General features: G+C 39.0%; 1 protein-coding gene across 1 annotated transcript in view; it reads left to right on the top strand.

The window, feature by feature from the left end:
- The window catches only part of DCC (deleted in colorectal carcinoma), a 1,585,944-nt gene that overhangs the window by 1,396,056 nt on the left and 172,229 nt on the right, over positions 1–17,659 (top strand). Inside the window, exons 20-21 of the mRNA XM_006837499.1 lie at positions 3,613–3,807; positions 11,069–11,101. Coding sequence (XP_006837562.1) covers positions 3,613–3,807; positions 11,069–11,101 — 228 coding nt within the window. The remainder of the gene's footprint in view (positions 1–3,612; positions 3,808–11,068; positions 11,102–17,659) is intronic.

The following is a 17,659-nucleotide window of genomic DNA, read 5'->3' on the forward strand; positions in this document are numbered from 1 at the left end:
TATTCGTATTAAATGTTGTTAAGTGCCATTGAGTCACTGGGTTTGAAAACCAATATAGTTTTAGGTGCTGATCCATAGTGACCTCATATATACAACACCACTATGTCAGTTCAATTCATTGACATTCCTCCTATTCTGCACCGACCCTCTACCTTACCAAGCATGATGTCCTTCTCAAGGAACCATTCCGTCTTGATTGCATGCCCAATGTACATGAGATTAACTTTTGGCATACTTGCTTCCAAGGAACATCCTGGCTGTACTTCTTCCAAGATAGATTTTGTCATTCTTCTGGTAGTCATGGTATTTTTAATATTCATCACTAACATGCATAGTGGTGGTGGTGATGTGCCATAGAGTCTGTCCTGACTTGTAACAACCCTGTACAGGGTTTCCAAGGCTGTAACTATTTATGGGAGCAGAATACCTCATCTTTCTCCAGCGGAACAACTGGTAGTTTCAAACTGCTGACCTTGAGGTGAGCAGCCCGATTCGTAACCACTATGCTACCAGAGCTCCTTCACTAACATGCACAGGCATCGGTTATTCATCAGGCTTCATAATTCATTGTCCAGCTTCTACATCTTTATGAGGTAACTGACAATACCATGACATGAGACAGGTGCACTTCAGTCCTCAAAGTGACATCTTTGGTTTCTAACACTTTAGAGGGGTCTTTTGCATGTGGTTTACCCAATGGAAGAGGTCATTTGATTTCTTGACTACTGCTGCCATGGGTGCTTACTGTGTGTGTGTTGTTGTTGCTGCTGTTGTGAGGTATTATTGAGACAGTTCCAATTCATAGCAACGCTACGTATAACAGAGCAAAACGTTACCCAATCCGGCCACAATCTTCACTATGTCTGAGGCCGTGTTTGCAGTCAACTGTGGCCATCCATCTCATTGAGGGTTTTCCTCTTTTTCATTGACCTTCTACTTTACCAAACATGAATTCCTTGCCCAGAGACTGATTCTTCCTGATTACATGCCCAAAGTATGTGAGCCAATGTCTGGCCATCCTCATTCCTAAGAAGCCTTCTGTCTGTATTTTCTTCCAACACAGATATAACCAAAAAAACCAAGCAGTTGCATTCTATTCTAAATCATAGTAACCCTCTAGACAGAGTCGAACTGCCCTATAGGGTCTCTGAGGCTGCAATCTTTATGAAAGTAGATTACTTCATCTACATCCAGCAAAGTTGATTGGTGGGTTCAAACCGCCAACCTTTAGGTTAGTATGTAAGCACTTTACCACTGTGCCATCAGGTCTCCATATACTTGTGTGGGACCAGCATCCTTCATAGCTATCCCCTCTGTGGGTGGGAGCAGATAGTACTGAGCCAGTAGACATCTTTTCTGGGTTCCCAGCTCCTTCCTAAGCACCCTGAGGCTCTGTAACGCAAACTGGCTGTGGAGTGTGAAGGGAAGAAGAAGGTATTTGAAAGAAATGTGTATGTGTGTTTAAAGACATCCCAAAGTCAGATAAACTGGGCCTGAAGGCTCCACATGAGTGGGGCTGGTTGCTAAGCCGAACTCCCAATGCACTCCCAGCATTGGGAGTAGAGCCCAGGAGGCAGCTTCCACAGGGAAGCTCTGACCCCGCACAGAAGAAAGGTGAAGTGGTTAAGCCGTGGGTACTCCCATCACACAACCTGGCTTTATCCAGCTTTGCCGCCTCCTCAGAGGAATAATCCACTACTGGACATGTCACTGTGATGAACACATCAGAGGATCTTAGCTGTTAACATTTCTATGATACTTTTTCCTAAAAACTAAAACAAATGGATAGTCTCAAATATATATGAGAGAGAAAAAGACAGATACAAGCCTTGGTAGTGTAGTGGGTTACAGGTTAATTGCAAGATCAGTAGATCAAATCCACCAACTGCTCCATTGGAGAAAGATGAGGTTTTCTGTTCCCATAAAGATTTGCAGCTTAGCCTTACAGTCAGTACCACCCCAAAACACACACACACACACACACACACACACACACACATGGAGTCCTGGTTTGGTGCTGCAAAGTTGTTTGAACTGCAAGATTGGCAGTTCAAGCTTACCAGCTGCTCCTTGGAAACTCTATACAGGATTGTTATGAGTTGGAACCAACTCAACAGTATTTAACCACAACAAACATATAAATATATATACACACAAATCCCATGTTTCAACTAAGGTAGTGATTCCTAACCTCAGGTTTCTTAATAACAGGAATCATGAAGTTTAGATTTTTGGGGTTACTTATTATATTGGTGCTCTGGTAGCGTAGTGGTTATAAATCGAGCTGCAAACCTCAGGGTCAGCAGTTCGAAACTACCACCTGTTCCACGGGAGAAAGATGAGGCTTTCAGCTCTCATAAAGATTTACAGCCTCAGAAATCCTGTTCAGGGTCTCTATGAGTCAGAACCGACTCCACGGCACAAGACAACAACAACAATATTGGATTTCAATTGCCTGAATAATGACAACATTCACCACCAACTTAGTGACTTCAAACAACATGCATTTGTTACTTCACAGAGAAGCTCATCTTCAAGCCGTAAAGGAACATCCATAGTGCCATCTGACAATGTAATCTAAAATCTATGAATTAATGCTTTATGAATTAAAGCTAGCTCATAAATTGGCTAAGTATAATGTTAGAATATAAACTTTGTACAGGGATACCTGGCTTTGTTTTGGTGCATAATAGCCAGTCACTACTGAATCCATCTTTAGCATTTCAAGTGACAAATCCTTGAGCCCAGAGGATAAATGGCTCTATCAAATCATGGGTTATTAGAATGTGAGAAAGTAGCAAGATCACCTACAGTTACTCAGAAATTTCATTTGCCTAGTTGAGATGGACTCCTGGTGTGGCTCTGTGGGATTAGCACTGGACTGCTAAACACAAAATTGGCAGTTCAAACCCACCAGTTGCTCCTCAGAAACCCTATACAGTGTCTATATGAATCGGAAACTGACTCGATGACATTTGAAACAACAAGATGAGCTGGACTAGGGAAAATATGGGATTTTGAGTATGGCAGTAGAGGATATCATCCTAGCCCTTTTACCAGCCAGCTAGGTCACCTTGGGTAATTTCCTTTGCTTCATCATCTGCAAAAGGAGGAGAAAACACGGCCCCTGCCAACCATACCGAATTATTATGATAATAAAATATGATCATTTATTTTTATAACACTTTAAATGTGCCTGGCATTTTATATTTTTCACTGTATATTTATTAGTTAGCACAAGCCAAAATAAATATTACTTATTATTCGACTACAATGAAAATTATAAAGACTTGTTATCTATGTTATATACTTTTCATCATGCTTATACATTAGAACAAAACAGTAACCAGGATGTATTGCTGGCAGAAAGACTGTATTTTTAAATGTGGCAGATATTTGTTATTTCTAATGGCCTATTTCATTTCCAAGTTCCTTACATTCAAATATTATTTATCTAATCCTTACAATATGAAAAACAAACCATAACATGCAAAACTGAATGCTGTAGTTTATAAATTGGGAACATACAATGGGAAACATGGCTGTTTGGAAGCGGAATTACAGCCTGCAAGTCAGTACACTAAACGAAGTCACATTCATCTGTTTATGCAGCTTACATCTTGTTTTATACCTTGGACAAGAACGTACCAATTGATGACTGGATTATGGAAACCATCAGTGGAGACCGGCTGACTCATCAAATCATGGATCTCAACCTGGACACCATGTATTACTTCCGGATTCAAGCACGGAATGCTAAAGGAGTTGGACCCCTGTCCGATCCCATTCTCTTCCGAACTCTGAAAGGTTTGAATCTTTTCCTTTTATTGCCTTGTTTTCCCTATGTTGTTGTTGTTAAGTGCTGTTGGGTGGCGAATCCGTATAGGGTTTCCAAGGAGCGTCTGGTGAGTTTGATCAGACAACCCTGACGTTCAAACCAACCTTGAAATCCAGCGCATTTTCCCACAGCACCAACCCAATTGCTAAAAACAGCTTTGGAGTCTGTGTTAGAGTCTACCCTATGCCATCTCTGTTGGCTGCAGTGGACATTCAAAGTAAATTTCAAATGTACTGTTTTATACTCAAATCTAACATGCCAAAGAAAGATCTGTGCTGTCACATTTTCTGCCATCAGCACAAAGCAGACATTTAATCTGACTTTTTTTTTTCCATTTGCAATCCTTTTGGAATGTTGTATCGATTTCTTGTATATTGGTTCCACTCAAAATATAGTTAAACCCTTCATCCATTTTATGTAAAGTAATAAAAATTAAGAAGTATTGAAATCAAGAACAATTGTCATTATATATTAAAAGAAATATTGATTTGTCAAGACAGAATATTTAAAACAAAATTAAGGTGTTTATTTTAAAGATACAGGTTAGGAACGATGAAATAAAAACTTAAAGTATGATTGTTGTTGTTGTTAAGTACCGTGGAGTCGGCGCCGACTCATAGTGACCCTGCACAGTGATTCCAAGGCTGTAAGTCTTTACGGGAGCAGAACGCCTCATCTTTCTCCCGCGGAACCGCTGGTAGTTTCGAACTACTGACCTTGAGGTTGGCACCCCGGTTCATAACCACTACGCTACCAGTATGATTACTAGGAGAAAATTGCACAAGCTCAAAAGGAGAAAAATAGCTACTCAACTTAAGGTTAGCTATATGATCAATAAAAATACTAAGGCCGAAGAATCGTGATTACTATTTCAGAGCACAGTATTAATTTTCTGGAGGACAAATAGTTTCAGAAGTCTCTAGGCTTTAGAGTTTTTAAATAATTTGAATGGTCTATAGCTGGTATTTAAAAATACATACTTATGGCACAATGATGCGTATTGCTGTGAAGAAGAACTTGATTCTTAACTCTGACTTCATATTTATATGGTATTATTTATAGATTATGCTTATATATCAGGATAAATGAAGGTATTGTTGTTGTTATGTGCCGTGGAGTCGGTCCCGAATCATAGCGATCCTGTTCAGGGTTTCCGAGGCTGTAAATCTTTACCGGAGCAGAAAGCCTCATCTTTCTCCCATGGAACAGCTGGTAGTTTCGAACTGCTGACCTTGTGGTTTGCAGCCCGATTCGTAACCACTATGCTACCAGAGCTCCTTAAAAGGCATACCACTAAGAAATTAGAAACACATAGATAACTGACATTTTTATCCTATTCCTTGATATCCTAAGGGAAAAGTCTCAGAATGACTCTGTAGTCTATTTCTCAACTCTCCTAGAAAAAGTGCCCTAATAAACAGTGGACTTTTGAATTCTGATGAGTAAGATATTCTGAAAAATCAGAATCAATTCAACAACAGTGGGTTTGGCCTTTCCGGTTTGATAATCTGAAAGTCTGCCAGAACACACAAACAAGCATTCAGCATAAGACACATTAACTGTTCTCAGTGACAGAGTAGACGTTGGGGAAAGTGTTGGAAGGAAATGAACTAGTTAGCCTCTATCTATTTAGGTTTTGAGGATTTCATGTCTAAATCAGGTTTCACTCCAAATGAGCAACTGAAAGGGAACTTTGTGAGAGCATGAAGCGTAAGTGATGTTTTGCAAATGCATCATCTTTATCTATAGACGAGTGCCAGATTCATTTCATGCTCACAACGTGTGCCAACTAAGATCTCAGGGAGGTTTTAAGATGACTCACGTCTTCCAAATGTATTAAGTAACAGAGTGATGAGTTATCGCAGGATTTCCAGGTCCAGGTTGATAACTACACTGTCAATTATTTAATGGACTCAATATCTCTTTGGGTACTATTTGTCCTAAATGCCCTAAATTCATCTGAGAATTTATTTGGAAAAGCGAAGGCACTTTCAGGAATTTGTTATACATCGTAATAGTCCACAGAGTTCTTTGTAATATTCTCATTTGAATGATCAGAATCTTCTACTCTAAGTGTGTTATATGTCAAAATAGTCAATTGGATTTTGTTTTAGCAAGCCTTGGTCTTATGATATAATCAGTTCTTGATGTCCTGAATGCATTAAAAATTATGCAGAAATACTGATTTCCTATTGTTATTAATAATCAACATTGTTAGACATGCATCTTACATGCTACTTACCATAGCAAACAAATTTACATAAACAAGTAAATTACTCATCCTAAAAGATAGAAGCTACAGTGAACAAAGTTTACATATAGACATAAATCATGTGATTGTCCTCTGACTTCTTAAGGTTTTTTTTAATTCCCAGAGGTGTTTCAAAACGTAAGTCGTCTTGTTGTTTCTAAATGCTGTCAAGTCAGTTCAGACTCATAGCTATAGGGCTTCTGAGGAATGTCTGGTGAGTCTTGAACAACCGACTTTGGGGTTCAAACCAATCTTGCAATCCAGTGCTTATCCTATAGCACCACACCGAGACTCCATGAGACCTCCAGTGGATCAGAACATAAACTGTGCTTGACAGAGAAAAAGGCTTCTCAGTTGTGCCTATTGGGAAATAGACAAGTATTTCATTACAAATCATGCCACAGGCAAGTGTCCACAAGCTACTTTCTTTCACATGCAGCCTTTGCAAAGATGGCAGACAGCATTATTTACAAATGTTTTGTCTTTTGATATTAGCTATGAGCCAGAGAGGGATATGAAATTTAACCAGTAGTCACTGGTTAATTATAAGGATGTTTATACACAAACAGGAGTCCTGGTGTGGAGCTGTGGGCTAATGTGCTGGACTGCAAGGTCAGTGTGAATCGCAAGATTGACAGTTCAAGCTCATCAGCTGCTCCATGGAAACCTAGTACAGGGCTGCTATGGGTCAGAACTGACTTGCCAGCACTTAACAACAACAAAATACTTAGTAAGGGATTATAGTACTATACAGTGATGTACATACATATATGTTGAAATGTCTCATTCTTTCTTGGCAATATTAATGAAGAGAATTTTGGGCTTCATTCTGTGACAAGGTGAGACTCTAAATACCCACCTCCCTCACCAAAATCTGCTCAGGCTTGAATGAGGTTCCCATGGGAAGACGTGTGAGATATGTCTCTCTGTCTACTCACAGGTTGTTCCCCCCATAAAGTAGAGTTGTCTATGTTGACCTATCCAATAATAGGGAGAAAGCATATTCCTGGTAGAGTAGACCCCAGAGATCCCTGTGGAGGGAGGGAGTCATCTCCTACACCAAAAATGCAAACTTCCCTAGTGCAAGATCCTGTGGCAGCTCTTACTTATCTTTCTGAAATGCACATATCCCTCCTCCTAGGACAGAGCACTGAAAGCTTAATAATAGAATACCAAGAAGGTTTCATCTTCATATTAATTTGTGAGCAAATTCTCACACATGATGTCTTAACAAATTGCAAGAACCCCCATTCATTTCTAATATAATATAACTGTTTAGAAATACTCTTTAGTGGATAGCCTTTCGGTAGATATGCAGCACTTCTCAAGTTATATACAGTCCAATTTTTCTAACAAAAAACAAATCCAAACAAGAATGAGGCTGAGGTTATCCACTATTGTGTCTAGTTATTTATCACTGGCTACAGATGTGGTACTACGGGATAAGCACTGGACTGCTAACCACAAGGTTAGCGCTTCAAATCCATCAACCTCTCCTAGAAGGCACTTAACAATAACAACAACAATAAATGTCTTAGGCTATAGACAGTGCAGATTAAAGACAAAGAGAAAAATGAAGAATGAAGCTGGGATGAGTTGACTTTCTTCCCCTTTTTGATATCATCTGAGCAGTTCTCCCCGAAATATGAGATGCTGATCGGGATACTTTCTCTAATGTTTTCTATTGTAACTGCCCAACATTTAAACTTCCTAGTCATGTTTGATCATGAGATCTCATGCCTTATACTTTCTTTCTAGAGACCTGGGAAGCAGTTCAATCCTCAATGATCTCATTAGGACCTTAGCTAAACACATTGTCCCTGTCCATAAACTACATTTTATGTGGTTGCCTGCCAACTCTTATACCATAATAGAATGTAGCTTGGAAAAGGGGAGAGAAAAATCAAGGACAAAATTTTAATTTAATGATTAGATTAGACTAGATTAGATAATTTGGTGACTTAAAAATGTTTGCAAATGTTTCAGAGATGAAGAATATCTGTTTACAAAGCTTAAATCTATAGAATCGTGGTATAATAAGTACACTTACATATACCTTTTTCTAATGAGCATTTCAGAATTCAAAAGCCCACTAGTTTGTCCTTTTCGTAGAAACTGTCTATATATGTGTTTAAAATGAAACATACTAATTGATCCCAGGGTTTGAAATGTTTCCTGCTTGTTAAAGTAGAGGGGAAATGAAAAAGAGGAAGGACCCCCAACAAGATGGATTGCACAGCAGCAGCAGCAATGGGCTCAAAGGTAGCGCCGATTGTGAGGTTGGCACAGGACCAGGCAGTGTTTCATTCTGCTTTGCAGAAGGCCGTTTAGCGTTGGTACCAACTCAATGGCACCTAACACCAACAACATGGCGTTAACAGACATAGTCCTCTTCATCTGAAAGGGACATTTGTTAACCACATCATTATTTAAATATTTTCATTCTGGACATTCTTACTTGGCAATGATTTATGCTCCTTGTTTAAAAATAGAGGACTACTACTTGTTGTAGTGTGAGAAACTTGGTCTCTCATACTTCGGACATATTGTCAGGAGGGACCAGTCGTTGGAGAAGGGTATCATGTTTGGTAAGGTGGAGGGTCAGACAAAAAGAGGAAGACTGCCAACAAGATAGATTGGCCAAGTGGCAGTGTCTATGGACTCAAGCTTGGCAACAGTAGTGAGGTTGGCCCAGGATCGGGCAGTGTTTCGTTCTGTTGTGCATAAGATCGCTATGGGTCGGTACTGACTCAATGACACCTAACAACAACAACTACTTGTTGGACATTTTCTTTGTTAATTTGTTAATAGTAATGATGTGCTTGCTATGTAATAATAGACATGGCTAGGCATAATGAGCAAATGGATTTTTTGAAAGCGTTGTTCCTAGGTACGCTGTTACATTTTTCTATGTGGACTACATTTTTCTATGTGGACTTACCTAGAATATCTACAAGAAGTAAGCCTGAAAGTATAACAGCCTAACTTTCAAGTTTTAGTCCAATTAACAAATGTGTCTTGCAGATTCAAAGCTCAAGGACAGTAAAACAAAACAAAACAAAAACATTGTCAGAGTCAATTCCAAGTCACAGTGACCCCATAGGGCACAGTGGTGGTTGTGGTGGTTTGCCGTGGAGTTGGCTCCAACTTGTAAAGACTCTGCATTTAGTTCCTAAGGCGGTAAATATTTACCGGAGCAGAAAGCCTCGTCTTTCTCCTGCAGAATGGCTGATTGTTTCAAACTGCTAACTTGAGGTTAGCAGCCTGACTTGTAACTACCACACTACCAGAGCTCTTTATAGGGCAGAGTTGTTGTTGTTGTTGTTAAGTATCGTGGAGTCGGTTCCAACTAATAGTGACCCTGCACATGATTTCCAAGGCTGTAAATCTTTACAGGAACAGAAAGCCTCATCTTTCTCCCGTGGAACTGCTGGTAGTTTCGAACTGCTGACCTTGAGATGGGCAGCCCACTGGTAACCATCATGCTAATAGAACTGCCTTATAGGGTTTACAAGACTGCAATCTTTAGGACTGGCAGAAGAACAAAGAAGTATGTGTTGGAAGAATTACAGCTAGAACGTTCCTTAGAAGCCAGGAAAGCCAGAATTTGTCTCTCATACTTTGGACATATTATCAAGAGGGACCAGTCCCTGGAAAAGGATGTTGTGTTTGGTAAAGAAGAGGGTCAGCAAAAAAGAAGAAGATGCCCCAATGAGATGGAGTGGCACTGTGGCAGCAGCAATAGCTTAACGTGTAACAAAAATTGTGAGGTTGGTGAAGGACCAGGCAGTGTGTTCATTCTGTTGTGCGTAGGGTCACTGTGAGTTGGAACTGACTTCACAGCACCTAACTAGGAAAGCAGACGACTACATCTTTCTCTCCCAGAGTGACCAGAGGTTTTGAAAAATCATCCTTTCAGTTAACAGTCCAGGACTTAATCAGGCATCCTTCAAAGCAGGGTTTCAAATGGGTTCGTTCTGTGTCAGTCCCTTGCTGAGAATTCACATTTCTGCTCATATACACTGAGTCTGAATCTGCAACTTAACAAAATAGCTTACTGCTTCAAGACCTTTTCCTGTAAAGTACAATAGAAATAATTCAATCAAGAGAGGCTTAACATATAACATGATTTCCACAAAAATCTGCATTAATAAAAATGTCACAATTTCTAGAAAAGCAATTATACTACAAATGTACCTCCTATTTAGTTACAGCCTCAAAAACCCTGTACAGGGTCACTATGAGTCAGAACCTACTTGATGTCACTTAACAACAACAACAACCTAGTTACATTTGGTTAAGAAAAAAATCACCTGGTCTGGCATTGCTGTATAAAGACTGCAAACTACCAACTGCTCTCCAGAAACCCTATACAGTGTCTCGATGAGTCATAATTGACTCTATAGCACCTAACAACAACAACAACATAATATGAGGAACCCTGATGTCGCTGTAGGATAAGCACTCGACTGCTCATTGGAAAACCCTACACAGGGTCAGAATTGTGAGTCAGAATTGGCTCCATGACAGTGAGTTTGTTTTGTTGTTGTTTAATACTTAGGATATTCTATTATTTTACCTTATTCATGTGAAAATCCACTAAGTTCTCTTGTTGAAAAAAAACCCTCAAATACAATGAAACAGACTCTGTAACACACTTACAATAAATGAGTGATAATCGCCTGCTGATTGCTTACATTTTTGCATAATGATCATTCTGACTTTATGCTTAAAGGGATGTAATAAATAACACACATTTTGGAATGCCTTTGTAAAACAAAGACAGTATCTTCAATTTTGTTCCCCCAACTTCTTCTGTAATAGAAATAGTTAATAAGACTTGATTGTTAATCAATTTTATTTCAATAGGGCATTGACCTTGGTATGAAAACTTGCTAATGAAACTGTTGATTCGATATGTCAGCTTCCTTGCTGGAAATTGTGAAAGTAAAATAACATTGTTTCTTTTTCCCCCACAGTGGAACACCCTGACAAAATGGCTAATGACCAAGGTACAGTGACTCAATTTGTCTATCCCTCCCCCCATTTGAATCCCTCCTATCTGTTAGACCTGTCAGTCATTATTTTGTATTCCTCTTTTCACCTGGGCCATACACCTGATGAAGCAGACACTGGCGTGATAATTAATCTTGTTAATGAAGTTCTGCTTGGCTGAGACTGAGGCTCTGATAGGGAAGATGTAAATTTTCTTGAGAGGAAATTGTTTTGTCTCTATTCTGAAGGACCAATTAAAATGTCAAGCTTCTTCGTATGAAATAAATTTTTAGTCTCTGTCTGCACTTCTGAATAATTCACATTAAGTATAATTAAGCTCAGCATAATTTTCAAGCTGCTCTTGCACCCTTTCGTGAGCTATGGATTAAAGTTCGGTAGCTCAACAGAGAAAACCCATAAATCATGTGTGCTTTTCCTCTGCAATGAGCTGCTTTTAGTAAATAAAAACAAAGTTGGGTCCATGTTTTTTAGGGTATGACCATTGTTTATCTTGAAACCCAAAGCTTTTTATTGTGTGACACAGATGCAATCCGAATAGTTTATTCTTCTACCATCCTTTTTTAACAAAAACTGATGTACATAGAAAAACAGTAGTTTTACATAGATGTAATTTTGTAATTCATAATTGGAGATGAAGGAGCTTTCCATCAATTTTCCTAGTTGATCTGGATTTGGTTATCACCATGATTATACTATAGGCTAATTGACATGCCATACATTAATTGATATGATGTAGATTACTTGGTAAATTAAGATTAAATTATCTTTAGACTAGGAAAACTAGTAGATAAGAACAGTCTGAGGGTCTTATATTGTTATTCGGGTTACTATATTTTAATAATGATAGAATATGAAATACCAGTAACTGGTACCATTATTGTCCTCAGTATCTGTTAATTTAGAGTCTACAGCTGTTGTAGTTTGTCCCCTGGTTTGGGCACCCTTCTGTCAGAACTAACTTTTGTGATTGTTCAGATGTTATATTTGATAAGCTATGGGGACGGGAAATGCTAGTAGCTGGTACCATCATTGTCCTCAGTATTTGTTAATTCAGAGTCAACAGCTTCTGTAGTTCGCCTGCCCCCTGGATTGGGCGTCCTAAGGTCACAGAACTAACTTCTGTTGTTGTTCAGGATGTTGCATTTTAATAATGATGGGGATGGGAAACACTATTAATAGGGAGGGTCATTGTCTTCAGTATGTGCTGACTCAGAGTCTACAGCTGTTGTAGTTTGCCCCCTGGTTTGGGCATCCTGCTGCTAAAGAACTAATTTTCAAGTTTCATATCTCAAGAGACTCGGACTAGAGAAAAACAGTCTTTACAAATATGATACTTCTAACTTTTGACAAATGCTAAGTTTCTCATAAATGGATTCCTACTTGCCTCTGGGTTCCATTTGTTTTTGGTGTGCTTTTTTTAGTTAACCGTTTTGTTTAGTACTATTTTAAGTACCAAAAGAAGCCCAGGTAATTGTTAGTTTTATGCAATAGAAATATATACATGAAGAAATGATTTTATACTCCTAACTACTCAATATCCATAGATTTTTATCTACACTTCTAATTTTCGTATCTACCACAGAATCAGATCAACTACCAGGAACACAAGGGATTCCCAAGAATTATTACCAGTGCCTGAGTCTATTAATATATTTGGAAAATGATTATTTTCTGTTATCTAATATTGCACTGGAAGAGTTCATCGTATATTATGCTACTGAGTGTTTTATTTAATCATAAGTGGATATTGTTTTTCAAGTTGAGAAGCTTCAAATTTTAAATCAAACCAAAACCACTTGTAAAATCAATGGTTGGTGGGGGTGCTGAGCACATATGATTTAGAAGTTATCCATAGATCTTTAAACTCTTACAAAGAAAACATAAAAGTTACTAGCTACAAACAAAATCTGTGTTCTGATTTGATAGTTGAGTGCATGAGAAAATAACCCAGATCAAACACCTTGCTAATATTGATGACAGTGATAGGGAAATGCTGTTTTGAATACTCCTTCTGCCGGCACATAGAGTATCAGTCACATAAGCCTGTAGTGTCCATGATAAGACTGTTCTGCACCCTTGCTATGGCAAAACGATCCCACTGTTACATTCATGACAGTGCCTGAATTTTCTGCTGAGAGAAAATTTCTGCTGGGAGAAATTTTGGTACCTTGAATCAGAGTTAACATTGCAAAGATGAATCACGAATAGAGATGCAAGAGATGGAATTTGTGAGAAGATTAGAGACTAGCTTGAATGTTTCTGAAAAGTATCAGAAGGAAGAAGGACATCATGACTGAGAAAGTAGAGGGTCAATGCAACAGAGGAAGACCCTTTAGTAGACGGATTGACACGGTGGCTGCAGCAATGACTATGAGGATGATGCAAGACTGGGCAGTGCTCCTTTCTGATGTACCCGGGGTCATTAGGAGTCAGCACTGACTCCACAGCACCTAGCAATCTCTGTAGACTCTTGTCTCAAAGGATTTTTCTTGGAATCCAAGATCTGCTGTGAGAAGCACAAAGGTGAAAACAAAATAACAGTTACATGTGAGTTAGTTATGATTTGGAGAGATAATTTTCCTCTAAATAACATTAATTTGTTGTTGTTGTTGAGTGCCTTGGAGTAGATTCCAACTCATAGCGACTCTGTAGAGGGTTTCCAATGAGCAGCTGGTAGGTTTGAGCCGCCAGTCTTGAGATTCAAACTGACCTTTCAGTCCAGTGCATTATTCTGCAGTGCACAGCAATAGTATGAAAATGACAATTTACACCTAACTATCCCTTTAAGGATCTCGGTGACTCCATAGGATAACTACTGGACTGTGATCCACAAGGTTGGTTGTTCACACACATGGTCCATGGCACAGGAGCAGAAGAAAGGTGATGCTTTCTGCTCACACAAAGATTTGAAGCTCCAGAAACTCTGTACAGTGTCACAACGACTCGAAACCGACTTTATGTTACTTAACAATAGCAGCTCTATCCTTTTATGTAATAGTATATTGCTTTTATCTAACATTTTCCCAACTCTCTGATCCCAACCTCTTTTTAATCCCCCTGTCTTCCACCCCTCTGCTCTTCTGCTCCCCAAACCAAAAACCAAACCCACTGCCATGAAACTGATTCCAACCCATAGTAACCCTATAAGACAGAGACGAACTTCTCCTAAGGGTTTTTGAGACTGTAAATCTTTATGGCAGCAGACAGCCTTTTCTTTCTCCTGCAGAGCAGCTGGTGGATTTGAACCCTCAATCTTGTAGCTAGCAGCCCAAAGCCTAACCCACTGTGCCTCTAGGGCTCGCTCCTTCTTACTGTTCCATGTTCTAATTATTCCTCTAACCTTTTCCAGGCACAAAATGGACATTAAGCTTAGCAAAAACTAGGAGATTATACAGAGTTCTTTGGTTTTTGGAGAGCAAGATGGGTAGGGAAATTGCATAGGCTATGTGACTTGGGTGCAGAGGGCATAGAAACACTTTGCTTTAGATATTTTCCATTTTTATTTTCTGTATTTTGATTAAAACCCTGTCAATTTTTCTGTGTCTGTGTAGGTGTGTACAATGGTAAAACTAATCCTTATTAAATACTTCCCAACCCTGCTCTAAGAGCTTTGCATGTATTGAATCTTTTAATCCTCGTGGTGATACTATGAGAGAGGGTTATCATTGTCTCCACTTTATCTCTGAAGAAGCTGGAGCTCAGAAAGTTTAAATGATTTGTCTCTAGTCACACAGTTAACAAGTGAAAAGGCCATGATGCAAACCCAGACAACCATCTTTCAAATCCATTTTTAATCACATATGTGTCCATCTCATATATGTTGCTTTTATACCTATACAACCACATAAACACATACACATTTGGCATTGAATTTCTAAAGAAGTAAGAAAAGAGCTCACAGTCTGTGAATGGGGAGCTACTGCACTGAGTATGATCCTGACAGGTTTTCTTTAGTCTCAGGAAACACAAAGGGAATTCACATTCCCCCTTCAAAAGCAACTGAATGCATCCACATGGCTTAATTTTCAGTCAAACAATAAACAGATATGTTGTTGTTGTTGTTAAGTACCTGCCAGTGAGTTCTGACTCATAGTGACCCTGTACAGGATTTCCAAGAAATGTATGGTAGATTCAAACGACTAACCTTGTGGTTAGCAGTCCAGTTCTTATCCTACAGCATCATACCAAGACCCCAGACAGGTCTGTGAGTGGAACAATAAAACTAGTGAGGTATACATACATTAGAACAATCAACCATTTGAGAACAAATAGGGCAGCTTTTATCACAGGACAAAGGTCAGGAGAGTTAAGATAGAGGGAAGCAGGAAAATGGGAAACAAAGGGAGGAAATAAAACATGTGAGAATTAATTGTGGGGACTGTAATCAATGACATGAAACAAAATGAGTGTGAATCATTGTGTACAAAACTGATCTACACTAGAAACTTGCACCCGATTCACAATGAAGAGCTAGGGGCAAAAGAAAACAATAAGGAATGCTGTTTCTTTCATCCTCTCCTATCTTCCTGGTTCTTCTGGTACAAAAAGCAGGTCAATGTTTTGCCTAAATTGTGTGTGGAGTTGGAACCCAAACAAGTCTCTTTCTGTCTCCTAAAGTCTAGTCTTCCCACTATTAACTGCTACTCTGTTTATGGTACATTTGGCTCTTTATTTTTCTAAAATCAGCTTAAATATTTTAGAAATTCTCAGAGAAGCATGTTAGAAAAAGCCATTCATTTTGTGGGTAACTACAAAATATAACCACATCTTGAAAGGGATTATTGGATTAAAGATTTATTTATTTTTGCATTCTGATCTTCCATTTGACATCAAAATGTTGTTTTCCACTTTGATAGGTCTGTATGTGCAAAACTCAGTGTTTTTAATACAATCACAAACATTTACAATTTCATATGTATTACCCAGCTGCCCATTGTGGTAAAAGAGTAGGTGCTATGACAATAATACAGTAGTTAATGAAGGCAGGGATCGTTGTGAAATGATGAATGTCATTTCTGAGATGAATCATGAAGAAAATGTTTGCTTCCAGCACTCACAAAAGTCTGTAACTTTCCATTGCTTGGCAGAGGGGTGATCTGAGGTACAAAACCTGAAGAAGAAGCATGCATCCGTAGGCAGTTTATAGATCTAGAAGAAGGCTTGCTGTGAGCTGCCTTCCCAGTGGGGATGGAAAATGACTCCGTCTGAATTGCAGTAATGACTGGAAATGCTTGACTTCCCCTCAGTCACTCAGTGTGTGCCATAAGGGCCTTGGTACATCCCTTCTGCTGCCCTCCTATGTGGCACTGGGTGTCCTCCACACCTTCTGTTAGTATCTGTAATTATAAAATGATGAGCTTAGTCATTTATTCCTTTTGAAATCTAAATTTCTCAAGCCTTGAGGTTAGTATTAGAATTCAGAACCCACAGACTGTCTTCACATAGTGTAGCAACTCACATTTACTGTATTCCTCCTTGTTGTTGTTGATAAGTGCCATAGAGTCATTTCCTACCCATACGGACTCTGTTTAGAGTTTCCAAGGAGCAGCTGGTGGGTCTGAGCTGCAGACCTTGTGGTTCGCAGTACAATGCTGATCCGACAGTGCCAGTTGTTGCTGTTAGATGTCCTCAACTCAGCTCTGATTCATCATGTCCCTGTGCATAACAGAAGGAAACACTGCCTAGTCCCGGATCATTGTCACATCATTATGTTTGAACTCATTGTTGCTGCCACTGGTACATTACTACCATGAGTCAATCACTCTTGTATTCACGTTCCATGTTCTGAATTGAATTCTCAGATGTGGAAACTGAGACACAGAGGTTAAAACTTGCTGCAATCCTTACAGTATGGAAGTGTATAGACCAAGATACAAACACGAGTTAACTTCACTTAGACCACCTAACTTGAGAATCTCTGTTCCTGAGAATCTTTCCTCAACAAATACTGTATGTTGCTGCTATTGTTAGCTGCTACTACATGTCTTTGAGGAGTCCTGGTGTGGCGCTGTGGGATAATGCACCAGACTGTAAAGCCATTTGACCTGCAAGTTCTGCAGTTCAAGCTCACCAGCTACTCCTGGGAAACCCTCTACAGGTTCGCTATGGGTTGGAATTGACTAGATGTCACTTTACAACAACAACAACAACCTGTCTTTGAATGGAATCATTATAACACCTAGGGTTTTAATTTAGTTGCCTGATTTTGTAGAGTAATCACCAGGCTTTTTCTTAATATTTTATGGTGAATTCAGTGATATTTTACAGAGTAGATCATCACTCTTACATTAAACAAATCATACACTTTGTTTCACCTCAATGATTACAATCCTCTCCATGGTGTATTTGAACTGCTCCTTGGAAACCCTATATAGGGTCGCTATAAACCAGAACTGTCTCAATGGCACTTAAGCACAACAACCATACAACAACAGTTGTCCTGCTTTCAATCAAACCTTTATATATTTGTAGGCTATCTATCAATGTATCTACATATAAAACATTTTGTATATATACACACATATATGTATATACATTTTTTGCATATATATTAC

Source organism: Chrysochloris asiatica, unplaced genomic scaffold (genome assembly GCF_000296735.1).
Source record: "Chrysochloris asiatica unplaced genomic scaffold, ChrAsi1.0 scaffold00021, whole genome shotgun sequence".
Classification (NCBI taxonomy): domain Eukaryota; kingdom Metazoa; phylum Chordata; class Mammalia; order Afrosoricida; family Chrysochloridae; genus Chrysochloris; species Chrysochloris asiatica.